The sequence below is a fragment of the Carassius gibelio genome, chromosome A19, assembly GCF_023724105.1.
Source record: "Carassius gibelio isolate Cgi1373 ecotype wild population from Czech Republic chromosome A19, carGib1.2-hapl.c, whole genome shotgun sequence".
Classification (NCBI taxonomy): Eukaryota; Metazoa; Chordata; class Actinopteri; order Cypriniformes; family Cyprinidae; genus Carassius; species Carassius gibelio.
Window position 1 is genome coordinate 10272659 of NC_068389.1, and position 24039 is coordinate 10296697.

The 24039-nt window shown below is 37.7% G+C and overlaps 1 protein-coding gene across 1 annotated transcript in view; it reads left to right on the forward strand.

The window, feature by feature from the left end:
* Positions 1-11762: 11762 nt before the first annotated feature.
* LOC127935848 (adenylate cyclase type 2-like) overlaps positions 11763-24039 on the forward strand; it is a 73326-nt gene continuing 61049 nt past the window's right edge. Inside the window, exons 1-2 of the mRNA XM_052534037.1 lie at positions 11763-12614; positions 22106-22303. Of these exons, the coding sequence (XP_052389997.1) occupies positions 11940-12614; positions 22106-22303 (873 nt within the window). The 5' untranslated portion in view covers positions 11763-11939. The remainder of the gene's footprint in view (positions 12615-22105; positions 22304-24039) is intronic.

Here is a 24039-nt window from a genome sequence, read left to right on the forward strand (position 1 = left end):
AAAAAAGTATCAAGATTATACTGAGAAATAATTAAATTCTATTAAAATGTTCTGTTCTCGTTACGTTTCATACAGGGTTGTTGGGTTGTTGTTTTTTTAGACCCCAAATCTGAGTTCAACCTGTGGTTAATATCTTAAAATAGTTAATCCATTTAGCCTGTTTGTCTAAACATTACAAACGAATTATATTTATTTTTTAACAAAACAATTCTCCCTCAGAATAACTGTTATGTGCAAATGAAAATAATGTACATTCACATTACATTACAGTCACTGCAATGACCATACGCTCATCACTGATTCAGTATGTGTGTTACTTGAGCACTGAGATGGGAGTTTTTGCATGGCCCATGAGCCTCTCTGTTTGTGGAGGGGGGGGGGGGCTGTGCTTTTGCATGTCTCTCCACGTAGTTCACAGTGGCTTTTGAGACTGTTTCCATGCAGCAATCCTTCTCCCAAGGATGCATTGTACTTTTTTCCTTGAAGTAGATCACAGAGTCTCTGAAGAACTTTGCATCATATGGTTCAAGAAGAAATGTTGCGTGACTGAGCTGTCGCTAAGACATGATCTTGAATACTAATGCTAATGTCACCAGCAGTACTCATAATAAAACTGACCATGCGTAGTATATTAAACCTAGTTTTGCGTAAAGACAGATTGTGTAGCAGTTAGGCCTTCCTCGGCACTATCAGTACCTTCTGACTCTGTACTAGCTGTGCTACATTGTCATCTCTCACAACTCACAAATGTCTGCATCTTTCAGAGGACATGAATCCAACAGGCAATTTTTATGTTTACATACTATTTTCAAAACTGTTTTGCATAAGTTTAAAACCAATTAAATCATTTTAATAGACCTTTTAAATAATGGCAGTTCCGGTATTTATTTAATATTTTTGTCAATTTACTAATTGCTTTTCTTTGCCGTTTTATCGGGCTATTAAAGGGATACTCCACCCCAAAATGAAAATTTTTGTCATTAAAGGGGAGCTACAATGTAGTTTCATGTATTCAGAGTTGGTCACAGTTTTAAAGAGATGGATTTGTGTGTTCTCTTCATTTCAGTGTCGGCACGCCTCCAGGAGCTCAGCTTTTTCCGAAGAAAATCGGAAAGCCCTTATTTTTTTTTTAATAAATATGATCAAACTAAAGAGTTTTTGGAGATATGAAGGATGCAGTACTACTCTATAGGTGCTCAAGTTTAACATGAGATTAGGTGAAACTGTTTATGTTATGTACCCTTTAATCACTTATCCCCATTTCCTTAAACAAGCTTTGTTCATCTTCAGAACACAATTTAAGATATTTTAGATGAAAACCAGGAGGCTTGTGACTGTCCCATAGACTGCCAAATAAGTTTCACTGTCAGAAAGTCCAGAAAGGTATGAAAGACATCGTCAGAATAGTCCATCTGCCATCAGTGGTTCAACCGTAACGTTATGAAGCGACAACAATACAAAAATACTGGAATTGTTTTGAATTGTTGAATAAAACAGTGGTGGACGAAGTACACAAATGAAGTACTTGAGTAAAAGTACAGATACATATGGTAAAATATTACTCCAGTAAAAGTAAAAGTACTCCTTTTTCAATCTTACTCAAGTGAAAGTACAAAAGTACTCAATTTTTTATGTACTTAAGTAAAAAAGTACTGAACGATAGATGTTTGCAATTTTACATAGGCTACTTAATTTAATTTTATATTAGCACATTTTTTTATAATCCTACTGCTCAAAATACCTGGGATTTTTTCCAAAATAACCACTATATGGAGTCAAAATATATTTTTGCTGTTGATATGGACTACGCTGATGAGAGTAATGTTCACTGTGAAGCTTACACTGTGATGTACCTGAGAGAAAACAGAGATGACCATCTGATTTTCACCAGTAAGAACAAAGTATTTTAAAGTTAGTTGTTTTACAGAACATCAAAGTTACAGTACAGACCAAAAGTTTGGAAAACTAATCCAAAGAGTTTTCTTTATTTTCATGACTATGAAAATTGTAGATTCACACTGAAGGCATCAAGGGCTATTTGACCAAGAAGGAGAGTGATGGGGTGCTGCGCCAGATGACCTGGCCTCCACAGTCACCGGACCTGAACCCAGTCGAGATGGTTTAGGGGTGAGCTGGACCGCAGACAGAAGGCAAAAGGGCCAACAAGTGCTAAGCATCTCTCGGGGAACTCCTTCAAGACCATTTCAGGTGACTACCTCTTGAAGCTCATCAAGAGAATGCCAAGAGTGTTGAAGAACCTAGAATATGACATATTTTCAGTTGTTTCACACTTTTTTGTTATGTATATAATTCCATATATACTTCCACATGTGTTAATTCATAGTTTTGATGCCTTCAGTGTGAATCTACAATTTTCATAGTCATGAAAATAAAGAAAACTCTTTGAATGAGAAGGTGTGTCCAAACTTTTGGTCTGTACTGTATATATGACATGATAATAAGGCCTGAAGTTAGGAAGAACATTTTAAGGGAAAAAATAATAAAAAAAATTTCATAATGATTTTTTCCTTCTCAAATCTTGTCTGTGGTTTAAAAACACCCCTGGCCAAATGGGGTGCATCTCTTCCCACTTTGATAATTACTGTAGTTACCATGTTCTGAACATCACATCCTTTCTTTTCTAACCAGATGTAATCTATCTATCTATCTATCTATCTATCTATCTATCTATCTATATATATATATATATATATATATATATATATATATATATATATATATATATATATATATGGCTGAATAAAAATATTTGGACATTTATAAAAATTACATCAACTTAGCACCAACAAGCTTGTTAGCTAGACAGTTAGCATCAGCTAACAATATTTACTTATTTTCAGTACGATGAACATTCATGTCTGTCTAACGTTACTCGTCTAGTTAATCCAAACAATATACATATGTATAACGTTACTGTCGATAAACAATATAAAAACAGACGTCATATAGGACATTTTAATAAAACTGTTAACATTACGGCAGCGGTGAATTTGAACATGCATGAGTTATTGTATTTAATCTGTGTTGTTTTAAGGTTTTTTGTTGTTGTTGTTGTTGTTGTTTTTTTTTACCTAAAATTGATGTGTCTGCATCGTCTGCACTCGAGCATTTGAGTGGGCTTAAATAGATCTCTTTACAACGGATTTAGTTCCCAAACAACTGACAGTTTTGACCTAAATATGATTTTCAGTTACAATAATTAATCCAAAATTTCGACATAACTTACTTTTAGCAACATCAGACGCACGCGCGCTCACAAGATCTCCCGGTTCTTACTTCTGGAGACTCGCACTAAACGGCTCATTTGAATCAGTGAGTGGTCGACTCCAGAAACAGCTGCAATCGGATCATTCTAATTCCTAAACGAATCGTTTGGTGCGATTCGCGATCCGATTTAAAAGTTTCTTTTGAAAAGATTCAGTTCGTTCATGATGAATCAGACACCGCTTCTGAGTGTCGGAGCACGTGATATAGGGAGTAACTATATAGGGTGTTTTATGAAATGTAGTGAAGTAAAAAGTACGATTTTATGCTTTGGAATGTAGTGAAGTAAAAGTAAAAGTTGCTCAAAATAAAACTACTCCAGTAAAGTACAGATACTTGAAAAATGTACTTAAGTACAGTAACGAAGTAAAGCTACTCCGTTACTGTCCACCACTGGAATAAAATAATTATTGTTTTCTTCATGTACAAAAAGTATTATCGCAAGCCTCCTGGTTTTCATCCAAAATTTTAGTTGTGTTCCGAAGACGAACAAAGCTTTTACGGGTTTGGAACGACATGGGGGTAAGTGATTAATGACAACATTTTCATTTTGGGGTGGAGTATCCCTTTAAGTGACTCCTTTTATTTCCATGGTATAAACACAGGAGCAAGTTTTCCAGAAGTTTCATAGGAACCTTAGATGCTCGTCTGTGGACGTTTCACTCGAGCTCTCTCCAGCTGTAAAGAACATATTATCCGAAGCGAAGTGTAACCCGCTCTCCGCGCTGTCAGTATTCAGCTTCACACCACCCCGAAGGACAGAAACATAGATGACGTCAAACTTTGTAAAAACTGTTTTAAAAAAAGTGCTATATTAATAAAGCTTAACTTATTTTTTTAATTGCTGATATGACTAGGTGTATTATATAACAAAATATATGTCTTAATTTAAAAACGTTTCCCCCATAAATTCAAAATCCTTCTCTTCTGAAATTCCTAACGTGACTTATGTTGGCCTATTAACTTTCTTATTTATTTGTTTTCAAATCTTTTTTAAACAGCATTTCCAAGAAGCATCAATCCATAACCACTAAACTAAATCCATACTACTAAAATAAATGTCTTAGTATAAATAAACTGTTTAGGTGTGGGACTGAATGCGTGCACTCACTGGATTAGAAAGGTCTCTGGCCCGCGCGCAGTTACAAGTGAATCATTCAACTAAACGATTCATTCAGAAACACGGATTCATTCGGGAGCGAATCTCTTCTGTGAGTTTCTGCTGATCTGTCGGTTGGAGGTGTTTCCGTTGGCTGAAAAAAAACGGTGCAGGTAACTTTAGAAATATTGGGTCTAAAATGTAAAGTACTAAATATTAATGGTTTATATTAAATATATATTATATATGTTATTATATATTATAACTATATATTATAATCCTGTTAAATTGGATTTGTGATATTACTTGAAATGCTGACTTCAGCCTGTAAGAGTATATATGATGTTTTACAGTGCTAGAAATTATTACGTTCGTGTTTTAATTATCAACATTTGCTAAACAGGTTTATTACATTTACATTTTCTTTACTGACATATGACACAATAATCAGAAACGTTTTTTTTTTTTATGGAAATGTTTGTGAAACCTTTATACAACATCTTGCATGTTGAAACATTATGTGTGTTTTTGTTGAGTATCATATTTGCTACATCAGGTTTTTATGGCTCCAGTAATATGATAAAGGAGGATATGGAGCTCATACACTTTAGGAAAAACGCTTGTTTTATATTGCGGTTGTTTATATGGCCAAAAAGCAATTCTGATAGCTTGTAATGTAAATCAAGGAGATCTTCATAACAGTATAACGGACAATACATATAAATCTCATGTGTCACGTGATATCTCCCAACAATGTGTATTAGAAGATGATATTTGAATGCTTCTGTTTTACAATTAAAGCTAGTTTTTTTATTGTTACAGCGTTTTTATAATTGTATTTATAGTTATATTTATTGTGTTTCATGTCAAAGCATATAATGCAGTGCCATACAATAAACGTTTATCAAAAGCCTGATATATCACATTTCATACTCATATTTTTTTAGCATGATAAAAAAAGAATGAATAAAACAAATAATTTATGCATAAAGTAAATTTGATTCTGTCCAGTAAATATTCATCTTAAAATATTAATAACAATATTATTCTTACATTAAAAAATTGCATCATGACCTGAAGGTGAACAAAACTATCAATCTACAACAGACAGCAACAGGCTTTTTAGCAAAGTTGTGTCTCAAACATGATCCAGTAGGCTTTATAGAGATAAGAGTCAATGTTTATTAACCCTTACAAAAATGTACCATGGTAGTTTAAGCAAAACATACCACAGTAACCGGAGTTCAGTTGTCATTGAAATCTAACCAGAAAGTCATGACTATCATCAAATAAGGAATTATAATATGTCTGAAGTACGACTAAACGTCCAGCACGTCATCTTTAATAGGTTTATTATCATCACATCACCTATTTCGTAAAAACGTATGGTATTTTGACAGAAAAACTAGACGTGTAAAAGGGAAAGAGAGTGGAAAGAAGATGTTAAGAGAAAAGGACTGAAGTTGATAGAGATCTCTGCCTCCTTGTGATGTGAGATGATGTTTGAAGAAGCTCCAGAGAGATAATGGAGTCAAACACAGGACTGAGCAATCGGACCCAGGCTGATAGGGACGAGAGACCAATCAAAACACCTCCGAGCAGCTCCAGCAGTAATAAACCCACTGACGAGGCACAGAAGATGCCTTGCTATTTTGAGAGAAAAAATGTATTCATAATAAGACTTGCATATTACTTCATGAAGCACTGGGTTTGTCAGCATATAATCTACAGCCTTGTTTCTGGAACACATAGTTATAATGAGATTTCCAGTACCAGCATTGTCTCTTCTCCTCATCAGTACACGAAACCACAGCTTCTCAATGACGAAAGACGTGTCATCTGAAGCCGGCAGCTTTCCACGTTGCTTACGATGTGAGCGGCAAGTGCGCACAAAGGAACCGCAGGGCTGAAGTGTTGTCTATGCAAATCTTCAGAAGCTCAAGATGAAGGTATCCTCAAGCGGGGCAGATTGTTCAGCTGCTGTTTTTCAGAGTACGCTGGAGTCTGGGAAACAATTGATATAACTTCATTAAAATGTCTTTCTGCCATCATGGCGTCACACAAAGTGTAACCGCATTATATTTTATGGCTATACTTGGGTCCTTTGAAAAGAGAGCAGTTCCTTTTTTCTGGTTGGGCTCTATATGCTCCTGTCACTTGTAATTCTTTCTCTTCTGGACCTCGCTTAATGAACTTGATGATGAATGGGGGGAGACCTGTATGGCAAAATCTTCAAAGATTCATTGGAAGGCTCTTATCTGTCGGTGCAGGTGCGGAGAGATAAGTCTTATTGAGTCTAGACGTGGTCGCTGTGACGTATAATTGTCACATATTGTGTTGCTGCGGGGATAAAAAAACAAAGCAGCTCCTAATTAACTGATGACACCCCAATTACACGTTCACCAAAACCCCCATCCATCCAGAGTTGTTGCTCAGTGTCACTGACATGAAGGGTGAAAAGAGTCGGGAAAATTGCCTCGAGAATCCAATTAATTCTTCCACATCACGCCACGCTTCGAACACGGCAAGCCGAAGACAAAAGACCTCCTCGCAGGAGATGTCGGGAAGTTTCTTCTTTTGCTCCCTGATAAGAATCACATCCAGCGTGTTACCATGGAGGCAAATATTTTATATACACACATACTCGATTTTTACCAAGAGGGTTGGTCTTGTGGCTTGTTTGTGTAATATAATATATTTCATGTGAATATTATGTAAGAAGTTCCTAGTTTCTTCAGTCTAGTTTATTAGAAACTTAAACACTGACACATAACCCATGTTAAGTATTATATAACATTTCCTCCTACTGTGTTTAGGTTTAGAAATGAACACTGGCGCATAACCCAAGTGAAATATTATATTGGATTTGATTTTATTGTGTGAATATTATATAATAGTTTCCTCCAGAGTCTAATTCATTTAGAAACGAACATCGACATTAACTCGTGTTAAATATTTTATTTGATTATATGAATTTTTGTGATTATATTTAGTTTCCTTTCACTTCCCTTCAAAGTCTGGTTTGTTTAGAAACACAAACACACGATACATAACCCATGTGTCTATATTATGTATTATATTGTCTGATTACTACTTTCTTCGTTTATCTAGAAATATAAACACTGAGGCCTATCCGATGATAAATATACAATTATTTCTACTAAATTATTGTTATGCTGTGTTGACAACAGTATTAAAAATGCTACACAGGAACCTTTTTTTATTACTTATTTATTGATTGGTTAATCCACATTGCTATGATCGGATGATGCTGGTTATTCACTGCTGTTGTTTTAGTTGTGTGTTTATTTTGTCATTGAGAGGACATAGGCAGCACATACTGTATTTACATATTGATATGATCTCTGCTGTCAGCAGCGCGGATGGCACCAGGATGTTTGCTTACAGTCTACCGTTGCAAAGATATTTCTGACTTCTTTTTACCCCTAAATGAACTTTTCTGTGTGCATTTCAGGGCCTGCAGGTCCACCTTTAGAGCAGATTTCAAATGACTACTGGAAATTTTTACACTAGTCTCATTTGTGGTCATTTAAGTCTGAAATCTTGTTACAGTATCTTATGCATCAACGACATTGTTTTCCTTCCACATTCTTTTAGAGCTCTGAAACAAGCACAACGCATAACTCCTAGTAAATTACATCAAATTACACAATTACAAGAAACGTGTTCCATCAAAACATGCTGTGAAATCAGGAGGAAACATCAGGTGGAGCAAACCTAATGGCATTAAGGGTTAGTGAGTGACCCAGGGAATGCAATCTGCTTCTCATAGCTATATTCTCATGTGCTCGTCCGTGCATATGGACCTATTTTAAAGGAAGGTACAAAAGTTTAAGGTTGGTCAGATTTTAAATTAGTTAGTGCATTAGTGCATGTAGAGCTTTAATGTTACTGTAACCGTGATGTTACTGAGCCTCACTGTGTAAGGCTGATATTGAACATCTAAAATGTGCATGCAACAGAAATATGCACATATACAAGAAGGCTAATATATTATCACACACATACTGAGAGTGCTTTCTTTGTTCCCTGCTCTCATTCTGTCATCCCCACCCAGCAGATGTTATGCATCTCTTCACAGTTACAGGAAGAAAAGAAATGAAACACACATTGGGAAAAGTTCCAGATTACCAAAGGTGTGTATGACAAACAAAATGCACCGCAGTGAAAATCCCAGCCGCTTGTAAGACTGTTAAAGGTCTATTTTTGGCTCTTGGAGACGCCTACCTCTTTTACATCTTCGAAAAGCCTGAAACCCACCAATCAAATAGTCCGAGTGTTTCCAACACCGCTCAGTTTAACAATGGCCTGAACTTTTTAGCTGGGCTGTGGAATTGGCATCTTGACCTGTGGTCGACATTTGTTTGGATCCTGAAAGATTGTCTGGCTTCATTGACCTTTTCGCTTTCATGAGTGCTTTCTGTCCATATCGAGAGGACGCTTCGTGCGGTGACTAGTAATGACCAGTAATGATTTGGTGTGTGAGATTACAGACAGATTCTGATTTGAGCGTCTTGAGATGCCTGCAGCCTGTCCTTGCAGATAAGAGGCTCTTCAGACGGATTATTACTGAGATGGAAGACTCGAGCAAGGACTGAAGTATTAAAGAACATCAGAAGTTCGACTTTCGAGATAGCGCTGTGCCTCCCTTAATGATTTAAACCCCTGCTGCTGCTTTCAAGAAGTAGCTAGTTCACGCAAAAAGGAACAAACTGGCATCATTTACTCACCCCCGAATGTCCTAACAACCGTGCATGTAGAATATTTTTCTTTTCTTTCCTGTGGAACAAAGAAAGAATGGTTTTTGAATATTTATAATTAGAATATTTAGTATGTTTATGCAGTTCTACAGTGACTGTGTAGCTTTGTCTAGATAAAAAAAGCAATACCATACAAGTACAATGAAAAAAAAAGAAGAGTGTTTTGTGAATGAAATAAAAGTTTGAGCACGATTGCAACTTTAAAATGCCTTGTTTAATTCTGTTCAAACATTAGCATCTTACAAACTTTTAAATGCTGTAGCATGCACTAAAAAACACAAAATGCATTGATTTCATTGGATCTTTGAGACGCAGGTGTTGTACTCCAGATAGTTGGGATTTAAACTTGTCAGTTCTCAGTAGGACAACAGATTGACTGGGAAGCTCTCCAGTCTAAGTATACTGATGATTATACCACACAACATGGATAAAGTGAGCTTCGAGCAATGTAGAGATGTCACCTCCGTTACTGATACTGATGATCCCTCGATCACTTCAGTGAGATTAGGTTTGCACCAGCAAGCGAAGGTCATGCTTCAGGTTGCACTGTCCATTAAATTCAGCGAGCTTATGTATATATGCATTTGTGTGGCTGTGGAGCTCTTTTCAGATCTAGTGCACATCTAATGAGATCATCAGCTCATTTGACTGGACAGACTCAGTGGAGTCAAGATTCAGAGTGCCACAGTCTCGCTCAGCCATTAGGCCGGGAACACTTTAATGGAGGCTGTCTAACGAGGGTCTTTTGTGCTTATGCTGCGTTCCAGGCAGGTTTTTGAGCCCGTAAGTCACGATTTCAAACCACGACTAATGACTTTGTACCGTTCTGGGCAAGTCACGCCAAACTTCCTGAGCGCAAGGAATTGTAGCAACGTTACATTGTCCTAAAATCTATTTTTCCATGTGTACCACTTGCATAAACACTGCATCCATAGGCAATATTATCCGTAGGGGCTGCCATCGTTGTTTCACGGGTTTAAGGTTGGAAAAACACGGGTTACGGTACGGGTTGCCTGGAACGCGGCATTATTCTCAACTGTGCAGTACTTGCATGTGTTTCATCTGAACAAAAAGCCTCTGACTTGGATTGGATTGGATTTTGACTACTATTAAAAAGTGTAACTTGGATTGTCTCAGTATTTCACCTCAGTGCTTCAGGTCCTGTCCTTCATTGCGATTTGGCTGACAACAACAAGAAGATGTTTTAGAGGACAATGCTAGCGTATTTTCTATGTGTCTTGATCAGCAAATCAGAATGATTTCTAAAGGATCATGTGACACTGAAGACTGGAGTAATGATGCTGAAAATACAGCTTTACATCACAATAATTTTTTTAGCTTGCATTAAAAAAGAAAACAGTTATTTTAATTTCATAATATTTTGCAATATTACTGTTTTTATTAGCTGAGCATAAGAGCCTTCATTAAAAATCACACACACACAAAAAGAAAATCAGTGCACGTTTTACACTGAGAATAACTCTGAAGAAAGGAACGGATGTTGCATCAGTTTTCGGGTTAATTTCAGTGAGCTCTATCCACTCTATAGAGACTATTTTAAATATGATTACCTGTCATGGTACGTTTGTTTTATTCCCATAGGTTTAGTGGTTTTTCACAAATCCAATTTTTCCTTGACTGGTGACATTTCCACAAGTCGGCGCTTCAGGGCCTCAAGACCAGATCTGATTTCCCTTTGATCTATCACCGTTATATCCATCTGGTTTTTGTTTTATTCCAATGGGAAAAAACACAAGCATGTGTATTATATGCGTGTGCTGTATTTGAATTAATAATTCAGCTCTGAATTATTCACTTCATCTAAATGTTTAATCGTTGATTGCAGTGATGATTTCACTCACAAGTGCGCTCTCACCGTAAGTGTCCCTGGCGGTCGGCTATAATGACTCTTTTTTTATTAATGAGGTGAAATATAGTTTCAGTCATGTTCATGTTATTTTAACAATCTGTGTCTTTCTTTCGCGAGTGCAGGATGGACTTGAGACGATGTGAGGATCTGGGAGGTTGTCTCTTCACAGAGCTCTTGACCGGCGCGGCGGCTGACTCAACTGAAGCAGACAGTTTATTGTCTAATTACCTCTGGAGAGTAATCACAGTCACCCCTCGCAGCTTCACAAGACCTTCTGGAGTACAGCTGGCTTACTTAGTACATAAAGAGAGTCATCTGTCTGAGAGACTCGCAGGTAACCGGTGATTTGAACAGCTATGACGTGTTCAAGGATCTCTGTACGTTATTTTTAAGCATTAGCTGACTCTAAAATCAGAAACAAAGTATAGGTTTGCGAGGTGAGTAAAGACTAAACTTTGACGGAATATTACTCCAGGAACAACAGCGATCTTGGATCCTGGTGACAGTAGCAATAAGGAAACGTTTTATCATGCTTCCTGTTTCCTCTTCTTTCTTTTCAACCTGTCTGTTGTCTTTGGTTTTTCATTCATTAATGTTGTTTTTATTGTACGTCTCTCCCCATAAAGGAATGAAGGAGATCGCTTTAATATCCTCATTGTTTTCCTAGATTGCAATGAGATAATATGGAGCAAAGTATAAACTATAAACTGTTTAGATGTAGATTTGTTTATATTATTTATTTCGTAATTATATAGCACTTATTTATTAATTTTTCCACCCGAGGAATATCTGAAGAATCAGAGACACTTGAGTGAAGCACAGTCATGTGAAAGTCTCCTGAGCTATGAAAGAGCGACATCTGAGTGACACCGATGTTCCTCAGGGTGTGTAATAATCATCTCTGATGAACTCATATCTTTGGACTTGCCACACATTGCATAGCAGACATTATACTGTGCCTGCTGGATCTCTGTCAAGCCCACTCCCTTTCCTCTCTCCTCCTCGCTTTTACATTCTTTTGAAGACTTTCTCTTCCTCTCTCCGATGCAGACTTTATGAAGTCAGTACTAAGAGCTTGCGTTCTGCCGTGCTGTCAGACAACACTCGTGCTCTCTCTCTCTCTCTCTCTCTCTCTCTCTCTCTCTCCTCCTCCTCTCACACGCTCTCTCTCGTGCGAGTCTCAGTCGCTCTCCTCTGCTCAGTTCATCATGTTGGCTGGAGAATGCTGCGTGCGGCAGCGCTCTCTCTCCTGCCCTGGCGCGGGACGCATCTGTCCCACCCGCCGCAGCTGAGCACCCTCACGGAGGAGGACGAGCCGGGACGGCAGCAGCAGCAGCAGGAGGACGAGGACGAAGACGAAGGCTCCGGGGTGCAGACGGACCCCATGTTCCAACAGACGGTGTACCTGCTGGAGGGTCCGGAGGACATGGTGGCGTCTCCCGGGGGGCTGAAGTCTCCAGACTGGGTGTACGAGTCCTACTACCGTATGAGCCAGCAGCATCCGCTCATCGTGTTCCTGTTGCTCATCGTCATGGGAGCATGCCTGGCTCTGCTCGCTGTGTTTTTTGCCTCCGGACTGGTGAGACACTCTTCTTTATCCATCTACTCTTCTGTACTTTTCTGTCTTGCACTGGACCACAGTGATTCTCTGGTGATTCTCAACTGGTTTTGCTCCAGGACTTTGCATTGGACATCAAGTTGTGACCCAACAAACCCAAAACTGAATATTAGCTCTGTTAAAATGCTTTTCTTTAACCTTGTTTAGTTTTGTCCATGGTTTTCAGGGTGAGGGAATATTGTCGCATAGCCAGTTCATTTTGGCATCTGTTGAATTTGGCTGGCTTCTGAGGAGTTGCAGGTAAATTTGTGCTGAAATACCATAGAGCCTTTGATGTAAACAGGAAAATAATTAGCTAGCGCTTTCTCCTCCCTCTTAAAAAGAGATAAGTCTGTTTATTTTACTTCTCAAGCAAATGCACAATAATATGTAGTTATTAGATTTTCACTTCTGTCTGCGATCCTATCAGAAAAGACATGCCAGTTGAGAACCACTCTTCATATTTCACCAAAAATATTACATTCTGTCATTATTTACTCACACATGTTGTTTTTCTGCGAAACACACAAAAGAGAAATTGTGAAGAATGTTCTGGTCGCTTTTTTTCTTCAAATCTAATTGAAATACAATAGCTTTTTGTGACCAAAATGCATATGTCGATATTTAATAGATGGTCCCTAGTAAGAAAATATATATATTTAAAGTATATTTATTTCATACTAAGTATAATTCAAATCGTTTACATATTTACTCATATATCGTTCCAGGCATACTAATATAAAAATGATAATTCATCTTTATTTGGAGAACTACTTTTGCATGATGCACATTTCTTAATATGAAGCTTAAAATGTTTGTCACTATTGATGAGGATTGTATGATCTTTAAAATGAAATCTTTAAATGTCTTTAAATGCAAGATCTTTAAAGTGTACCTGAAGGTTCTTGGAATAGTTCCACTTCAGCACTTTCAGATATACTCCAGGATATCTTTATTTGGCGAACAACTTGTTCTTTCCAGTTTTTTTCAGTGCATCGTTTGATCTGGTTCACAAAACCGTATGCATGATTCATTCATAAATTACTTAGGCTAACACAGTTCACAAATTACATTTTATGACACTAAACAGGTTGTAGGTGGAGGAAAATGATGGGTAAATAATGACTTTTGGCGTGTTCCTCAAACAAAGCAGTCATCATTCAGTAGACTTGGCATATGTCATAAACAACTCTTGAATGACACTTTTATGTCCGTTTTGAAGCTTAAAGGCTTCAGTTCACATCCAAAAGAAAGTCATTGTAAACAGGAAGACAGTCGTACAGGTTTGGAACAACATGAGGGCGAGTAAACGATGACTGAATCTACAGTGCATTGTGGGTGATCTGTCTCTTTAAGTTGTTTTTGTTTGGTTCCTATTTTGGGAGGCCATTCATTTTCCTCTCTCGTCCCACAGTTGTGGTTGTGGTAGCGCTGCAGAAATGGGGTTTTGGTCTATGAGAGAGTGTTTTACCCGTGTGTGTGTGTGTGTGCACTCTCTCTCTCTGTGTGTGTCTGCGTGTGTGTGTGTCTTTTTCTCTCTTTGGCAGATTGTGTGAATCTCTCTGGTGAGAGAGCTGTTTCTGAGAGCGCCACTTCTGCAACCCTCATTTTCACCTGCTGTTTCACTCGTTCTCTCTCTGACTCTCTTTCTCTCTCACCAGATGCTCGGTTGTCTGTGTTTATGTGTAATGGGTTCAAAAGTACAAGGTCAGAATTTTTTGGGTATATTGTGTCGGCTGATGATCATCAGGAATGGTTTTTGGTTGCATTTTATTTTGTGCATCCTCTGGAATGGTAAGAGTTCAGATTAGAGAAATGAAGCACATCCCAAAGAAAGATCACCTACTGTCTCATGATCACACAATCGCCTGTATTTAAAGGAATGGATAGCTCAGTCCGTTGCAGGCTGAGATCAAGAGTGTAGACTGAATGTCTGAATGCACACTGTCAGCATGCTAATTAAAGCATCGCCACTAAAGCAGAACAAATCTCAGTTCATCAACCTCACGTATCATTAAGGCAGCCGCCTGTGACCTTCCCTAGACCCCATTCTCTTTGTAACATTTACTGTCCAATGCACAGGGACCCGCTTCCATTCCATTCATTTACACAGCGCTTGTGTGTGTGTGTGTGTGTGTGGTGACACAGCTCCCATCATGCTCCTGTGGTTTGACCGCGGGTATGTTGTTTTTAAGCGCTGAGGCTCTTATCTTGGAAACAGCAGTCTGTTTGGGGGCCAAAAAATGTCATGAAACACAAACTGCATTTGTCTGTCCGTTGTGCCAATTTGTTTCAGTTCAGGTGCAGGAAGTTCTGCCTTCTCCTCTTTGGAGGCTTATCTTGTTTTTTCACAGCAAATCTGTCTAAAGATTGAGTTGCTGCTGCACTGTCCTGAGAAATGAAAGATTGATGGAGGGCCGGTGGAGTCGTGCGATAACACGGCTGAAAACGAGAAACAAAAGTTCACTCCATTGGAAAGCCACATTAATCAGCTGCACTGGGTAATTAAAGAAGTGTTTCCTTTACCAAAAAAGAAAAGCATGGATACTGGTGCTGTGTAAGAAATGGCCATTACACACATTTTTTTTTAAACCTTGACCTGTTGATGCATTCATTTAACACAACTTTAGTTATATCGAAATAAATTATAACCAGTGGTGGACAAAGTACACAAATCAGGTCCTGAGCATAAGTAGATTAAATAAGAAGATTAGTGCATGGATATGTATTGATGTGCAAATAAAGCAAGAATTATATCACCAAATCAAACAAAATAATACGAATACATCAGTTTTAGCTACTTTAAGCATTAAGAATGGAGGAAAACAAAATACGCGTTGACAAATGGATGCACGGTCATAATTTTGCGTTATTTGTCGTTTTTACCTAAAGTAGCCCACATGTACATATGGTGACATGCAAATGTAAGTGGTGCTAGAAGTGTAGCTATACCTTTACTAAGGTATTCTCAATTATTTATTTATTTATTTTGCCAGTCTGATAATTAAGAAAACAAGCCACTCCCCTTAATAAGCCACGCTACTAGAAATGTGCTTTTGATGTAGGAACTATATAGTTTGATTCAGTTGTTCACTTAAAAAGCATCCTCTAATTGGCAATTTCTTAACTAAAATGTATTATAACTCATCACGCAATGATTTAAGTGCTGTGTGATGCACTCGATACCATCTTAATCAATGATGGATGCGGCAAAAAAAGGACACATTTTTCTCCCATGCTGATGATAAGCCTCTTACTAGCGTGATTTAATTTCTAATGGCTGCACTCCTTCCCATTCTAACCTCTTCAAATTACACTGAGAGCCAAATCTTGGAACAGACTATCTGGACAAGATTCACAGATCCGCATCGATGCCTCGATGCTTCAATTACAACAGCAAACACAAACAAGCTCATAAACACATTCCTGATCAAAAAATTTATTTAGTCGGTACATAAAGAAAAAACCTCCCATTCGGTTACAGCTCATGTTTAGTTGTATAGCGAGTCAAAGAGGATTTGGGTGAGATAAGGCTGGGGTAACATGTTAAAACCTTATGTCAAGAAATATGATAACGTGGAGTGGGATGAAGCGAACATGAGGCTCGATCAATTAGATGAGTTATGGAGATGACGGCGTCACACTGAGCTGATCTTACCAGCTCATGCGATCATTAAGATTCGCTTCTAGTGCCATTGATTGAATTCAGTCATTGACACACTTCACAGCTCCTGTAAAAATGTGTTGGCCTCTGCTTGGCTGAGTTAATTAGAAATGCAATGTAAGAAGATGAGCATGTCGTTTGTACTTGCATTATCGCTAATGCACACTTTTAACAAACCAAATAGATTTTAAAAGGCTGATATATATCACAGCCACACTGTGCAGGAGCACCGAAGAGCCCCGATTAAGAGCTTATTACACGAAACGGTGATTTCTGACGTCTCCAAAAAAGGATTAGGACACTTAAGCCACATTTAAAAATGTATCAATGTCATTATATTAGGAACAGAATATCATACCAAGTGGCATCTGCAACAAATGATGTTTTACATTGATGTTTTAAGTGAGGGTTATAGGTTCTACTTTAATTTTGAACGATGTGCTGGTTCCTTGGTGCACGACGACCAGAAAGTGCTGATTTCATGTTCACTTTTATACCATTTTGAAGGAATGTTTGAATTGCATCAAGCTCTTACACCTTTAATGCATGCAAGAGTATAGATAGTAATTTTCAAAATCGTATTTTTAAATATATTTTGAATACAATTTTGGGGTTACTTTGTACCATGACTTTTTATAATCTAAACTAAACTAGTCATGGTATAAAAAGGCCCAATTGTCTGATGTTTTTAGAGGCTTATTGACCTTGACAGGTCTGTAAGATCACTGTCTATGGTATAATTTTTTGTTGTTTTTTGGACCACGACATAGTTGGTCACATTACTTTGATTTGATGGACAAACGTTTTTTTTTTTTTTCAAATATTAACAGTGAAGCCGTTTTGCTAAAATATGTTTTTTCTAACAAATAATAATTTTTGCCAAACTACTTAAGAATTTATTTTTGCAAGCATATTTTATATACATATAAAACAATAGATGCACAAAAAAATTGAATTTGTTTTGGAGTCTCAGTACTTTGGAAGAATAATAAGAGTATGAAAAATGCATGACTCCATGCCGTTCCTAAAATTAAAGGTGCACAGCAGTTTAATTATATACCCACATCACAAAATGCAATACAAGAATCAATTTCCTTTTCTATTCCCTTTATTTATTTATTGTAAAATACATGAGTATGTGGTTAAGGTGTAATTTGCCTTCTGCTGCCGATGAGTGGCATGCTTTACATTTTTGCCCCATCAGCAAGTAAAGCACAGTAAACACACTCAAACTCAGATTAAACTGAAACGCTCATGCAGACAAATGAACAGGAAGTGCCTGTGCTGTAACAAAGCACCTCAGTGTGACCGTCTCTCTGCCAAAGTGGAGTCAAATGGATTTAAATAGGCTCAAATGCACAATCAGCCGACTGTTGGAGCTCTGGCCCTTGATAGGGTGAAGAAAAGAGACTGATAGGAGCCAATTCTGATTCATGCTGTGACGGATGAAAGAGTGATGAGAGTAGAAGAACAGGAAGGAGAAGGGCTGATGGGAATGGGCCTAAAATGGGGATTTTATGGCTAACCATGTAAGCAGTGAATCTGTACTTTGATGTAGACATTTAATTATAATGTCATAATGTCAGATGCATGCACATTGTTAGTGGTGTTTGCTATAAGGCAAGCATTATTATTGCATATGTGGCGAGTGGGGCGGGGCCGAGAGGCGTGGGAACGAGGAGTGAGGCCAGGTGTAGTGATTGAAGATGAGCTACACCTGCGCCCCACCGCCAGTATCGAGTCCCACGTAGGAGATGAAAGGATATAAAACTGGAGCGACGACCGTGAAGGACGAGAGAGGACCAGGCCTGGGACATTGTTTTATGTTTTGGTTTATATTTATGCCGTTTTGTATTTATTTTGAATATTAAAGTGTTTTTGATTGTGCGCCGGTTCCCGCCTCCTTCTTCCCGATGATTAGTGTAACGATACAAACTTCCTATTTGTAATAATATTGTCTCCATACTCATCGGGAAGAAGGAGGCGGGAACCGGCGCACAATCAAAAACACTTTAATAATCAAAAATAAACAAAACAGATAAAACCCAAACAAAACTCAAATAAAAACCAAACACATAAAATAAGTCCCAGGCCTGGTCCTCTCTCGTCCTTCACTATAGTCGCTCCAGTTTTATATCTTTCCATCTCCTACTTAGGACTCGATACTAGCGGTGGGGCGCAGGTGTAGCTCATCTCCAATCACTACACCTGGCCTCACTCCTCGTTCCCACGCCTCTCGGCCCCGCCCCACTCGCCACACATATATATAACCCTTGGCTCATAACTTGCACCATTTAAGCTATGGACATGAATGATGCTGGTCATGAATTGTTCCTTCAAGGTACTAAAATGCACCCTTTAGCTGTAAATAAGATACAAAAGTGTTCCTTTTGAAAATGTACTGTCCCAGTGACAGCTTTTGTACATTCGCTTGTTTTTTTTTTGTTTTTTTTTTTTGGGGAGTGTCCAGTTGATGTTAAGTAGACAAAGATGCTAAACAAGAAATGAACATAGATTTATAATATATATATATATATATATATATAAACAGGTCCTGGATTCTTTTAGAACATAACAAATAATTCAAATATAATGAAGTATTTTGTAGCCTGACATTATCCTGTCTGTGTTGTTGATTTTGTTTTTGTTTTTGAAAAATCCTTTCACCACATCTCAGATTATATTTTCTATTTTCTGTGATCAAAATGATTATGGTGGATGTGACATTTTAAAAAGATTTTGGGAATAAAACACCAGACTCTTTTGTTCTGATGATGAATGCTTTCACATTTTGTCATAATTTGACAAAATTACAGCTTGATGGGTAATTATGTACAACAATTCTGTTCGCAAGTGATACTTACCTTGATTTTTCTTGTTCTTTGCACATCACATCTTAAATCTCCTGCACGCTCTTCAATGACACTGTTGTCTGTTTGTTAAAGGACACAAAAATGAAAATTATCTCGTCATTTACTCATCCTCATGAGAATGTGAATGCATGTGAATCCTCATGTGAATCCATATAATGCAAGGGTTTTGGACCTCCAAAGCTGACACTTAAAAAGCAACACAAAGTGAACACAATGATAACTCATAAAACCCCAGTAGATGGTTCAAAATATTAGTATTTTTCTCACACACACCTGTCGGTAACTATTGCGTTGGTTGTTGTTTTTGAAGCATCAGCTTTGGTGTGTCTGCTTCGTACACTGGCATTATGTGAACTCACAGAGATGGATTATTTGTGGAAAAATATTTGCCTTCATCTGAAGAATCATTCATCATACTTCCCCAAAAATGTACTATGGGTAAATATGTTCAGTCTGATCAGAATTCTGTTGTAATTCTTGAAAAATGTACATGGATGAAAAAGATATTACCTTATTATTATTATTTTAGTTGATCATAGTTATAAATGTAATAATTGATGGCTTTTTACATTTGTGGTTCCCACGACAAAAACCCAGTCAAATTTTTCCTTATTTATTTATTTATTTTTGCAGAAAGTAAGCTTTGTGGCCAACCAGAGTTTATGATTCTTACATGTTTTGTTCACAACACAACTTGAAACGAATGTACAGTAAGTAGAAATGTAAGATATAGTACAAACAAACTAAGCCGGTCCCTCCCAATCTTTTTTTATAATATTTTCCCTGAAAGTGTGAGTTACAATAGATTGCATGAGGGTGATTATAAACCATGAGGCTGTGAAAGCGTCTAGCGAGTAGATGAGTTTACCTGTTCAGCATGATAATGTCTTTTTTCAAGACAGGTCAAATATAAATAAAATAAAATAAAAAACTTGAAAATACAGACATTATTTAAGGCGTTTAACCAAAATCCCATTCAAAAAAACAATTGGCTTCATGACAATGGATTCGGAAGAGCTAAAATGTGAACTTGCTTCTCTGTTTAGGCCTACAAAAATACACAATGAGCCTGTAACAGTCACCCAGAACGTCATCTATCAGTCCCTGAGCAAATACTCCGAACTCCCTAGCTTTGTGACAGCAACTTTTTCACAATGAAACATGACTTTTATTTACTTTCATTTTCAATATCAAGTTACAATCGATGTTGAGTTATTTCAGCGCATGAAAAAGTGAAGCAGGCGTGGGCCCTTCTTTGTCTGTCTGTGGCTAATGGAAACAGAAAGGGTGCGTTCCCCAAGAGTTCATTGAGAATCGATCTGCGTGCCAGAGTTCCCTTGAATCTGTAGTACTCCCTGGGGTGTCTCCTCTAATGGCTGGTGAGTCATACTGTGGGACTGGCATTATATTACTGTGAGTTTGCCAGCTCAGTGCTCTCTCATCATCCACCATACACACACACACAGTCATCCCATACCGATGGTGCAACACCACAGAACCCACATCTACAAGCCACACACACACCTCAATAAATAATTACTGCCTGAATTGAATTACGTGGTTTTATTATTATTAGTATTATTATTAGCTGAATAGCTTTAATGATGGCTAGAGAATGAAGTCATCTTTGCTCAATTCAAACCATAATAAACCCTCCATGGCGTATGTCATGAGTCATCTCCAATAAATCTGCATAGGTAATGTAGCTATAATGTAGTTATTAAAATTCTCTCCTCTGACTGTACCCTCCTGCCGCGGCTCTGTCTATGTCTGTCTCCGTCTGCAGCAGAGGAACAGTGTGTGTGTGTGTGTGTGTGTGTGACTGTAGGTCTGGACTGAGTGAGACCCTCACACTCGCAGTCAAACAGAGAATTACTCAATGGTGATGAGAGCTACAGGAAGAAATAGACTTTATGAAAGCTCACGGTTTGCCTTGTTCAAGTGGAATTAAATTGACCATATGTACCTTTTTTTTAAAGGGATAGTCCTCAGAAATAAATCATTTACTCAGAGTTTTATTCCAAGTCAGTATTACCTCGTAACGTGAGAATGTACTGATCACTCCTTTCCATGCAGTTTACATTAAGTACAGACTAGTGTAGACGTTCAAGTCTCCAGAACAACACAGGAGCACCATAAAGTGCTCAAGATTCTTGGAAAGAAATGATATTATATGGCAAGGATGCATTAAATCAGTCAAAAGTTGATAATAATGATAATAAATCTTTCTTGAGCAGTAAATCGGCATTTAAGTATGATTTCTGAAGGATCATGTGACACTGGAGACTGGAGAAATGATGCTGAAAATTCAGCTTTGATATCACAGGATGTCAAATTAATACATATTTTTTAATTTATTCGAATTCAAAACAGTTATTTAATATTTTAATAATGTTTCACAGTGTTACTGTTTTTACTGTATTTTTTTATTAAATAAATACATCCTTGTTGAGTGTAAGAGACTTTATATTTATGACCACATTTCACACTTTACATTGCATATCCTGTTTCACTCAAATTTGCCACATAATCGAAGCAAATTGGTTGCAAATGTCGTTTTATGTTGACTTTAATATACATTAATCGATCCGATTACATTTTATGAATGCCAACCCCATATAACAACAATATCATATAACAGTTTGAGTGCAAAGTGTTTCAAATGTTAATTGTCCATATTAATAATTCAACAGTGAAAACACTACTGTCCCACAAAATACACTTTGACAGAGCACATTATGCTAATGGACAAGTTTGGACATAATGGACTGAACTCTAGTTCAAAGTATAAGGTTAAGGTCAGAGAAAATCATCGAAGAATCTATCTTTCAGTTCTTCTTTGTGTTAAATCCATCTCTAAATGTGCCTCATCTGTTCTTTATCAGCTAGTGAATGCATCAGTGAATGAGCCGTGAACTGTCATTGTGTTTCCACAGATCATGGAGGAGCACATGGCCTTCATCATGACTGTGCCCACAACTCTGGCCATTTTTCTGGCCATCTTCATCCTCGTCTGCATTGAGTCGATCTTCAAAAAGCTCCTCCGCCTCTTCTCCCTGCTCGTCTGGGGCTGTCTGGTTGCCATGGGTTACCTCTTCATGTTCTTCGGGGGGATCATCTGTCCGTGGGACCAGGTGAGACTTGAGCGACAGCACTTTCATCGCTCCCCGCAATCATTCTTCAGTGACCGCCTTCGACCTCTACGGCTAGCGCGTCCTAATTTACCTTTTTATCATACTGAAGTGCTCAGAATGAAGTATTCGCCGAGCATAAAACACGACTTGCATCAGTGTGATTTATGTATGTAGATGTGCAAGTAAATTGCTCGGATGGAAAGCGCTAGCAGACGCAATGAAAGCGCCGCACAATCAACGCGGTGTCATTTTCCTCCAGTCATTTGCACAGTTATTCATGAGTTTGAGTGTGCGAGCTGTTCTGCGCACTGAATCATTCATTAGTTCATTGAACTCTGCTCAACGCATGATTTTGGCTAATGACTCTGACACAGTCTCAACATAAATGCATGTCTTAGAGTACTTATGACAAGTTCGCCTCTGCTTCCATAAAACAAATCAGGTGTTAAACAGACTTGCTTAGCTTGTTCACACACTTCGTTTTTTTTCTTCTTCCCGCTCTGCTCCGTTAGCGAGGAGGAGGTGCAGTCAGCCCAGCCACCCCTCAACAAGACACGGTTTAGTTGTCTTTTGTACACCGCTCTTGAGTTATGATATTACACTGGCTGTAGGAGGAGAGATCGGCTGTTCTGTGCACTAGTAAATGCAGCTCGCCGTGAGTCATCCACTCTGTTTGTTTGACATGACTTCATAACTTAATAACTCGCATTGGCTCAGTGATCTGGATATGCATAGGTGACAAAAATTGGCTCTGGGTCAAAGGGCGGCAACATTTCAATTGGAACTACTTCAGTAAAAGCTAGGTGGCACTTACATAAAATCCTTCTTCTTTTTTTTTGCAATTATCTATCACTGTAATGGAGAGATGTCACCATCAGAAAATGTATGGCATCTCGGCCCATAGTGCCACAAGATCACAATGACATGGCAGATAGTCTTTTCTTCAATCCATGATATATATACAGTGACAATCTCCATGCATACTCTGAATTATAAACACTTGTTACATCAATACAGACATCACCGACAAGAAACTATCCACATACAAAGAGCAATCATACAAGAAAAGCTTCTCATCTTCTCTCAGAAATATTTGCCACTGCCTGTTTCTATAGCTAAATGATGACTTGAACATCTTAAAAGGAGCAATGATTGTATTGGTTGGATGTAATATGCAGACTCAATGTACTGTAGCTCTCTTGTACAAACAAAGACTTGTATTGTACATATATATAACTGATACCATGCCTCATGTGCTTTATCTTTCAGGCGTTGGTTAAGAATAGCTATGAATGTTCTTATATCACCTCCACTTTCAGTCTCCCAAGCACTTGGAAAAAAAGCATATTATTATTCTGATAAAAACTGATAAAGCATATTATAACATTTTCTAGGATAACGATGATTATACACAAGTTTTATCCAGAAGTGAGGTTATAAATACCATATTAATGCGTGGCCCAAAGTTGTATTTGCATTATTTGATTGTGTTCCCCGCAAAATTATTTTTGATTTGATTTGATTGATTTATTTTATTTTTTGCTAATTTTTTTTTATTTCGTTTTCTTTGCTTTGCTTTCGTTTGTTCTGTTTGGCTTTAGGTTCTGTTCTGTTTAGTTTTTTTTGTTTGTTTGCTGTGATTTTTTTTTCTTTGTTCTGTTATGTTTTGCATCTATTTTGTGTTGTTTGCTCTGTTCTGTTCTGTTTTGCTTTGTGTTTCATTGCTTTTGTTTTGT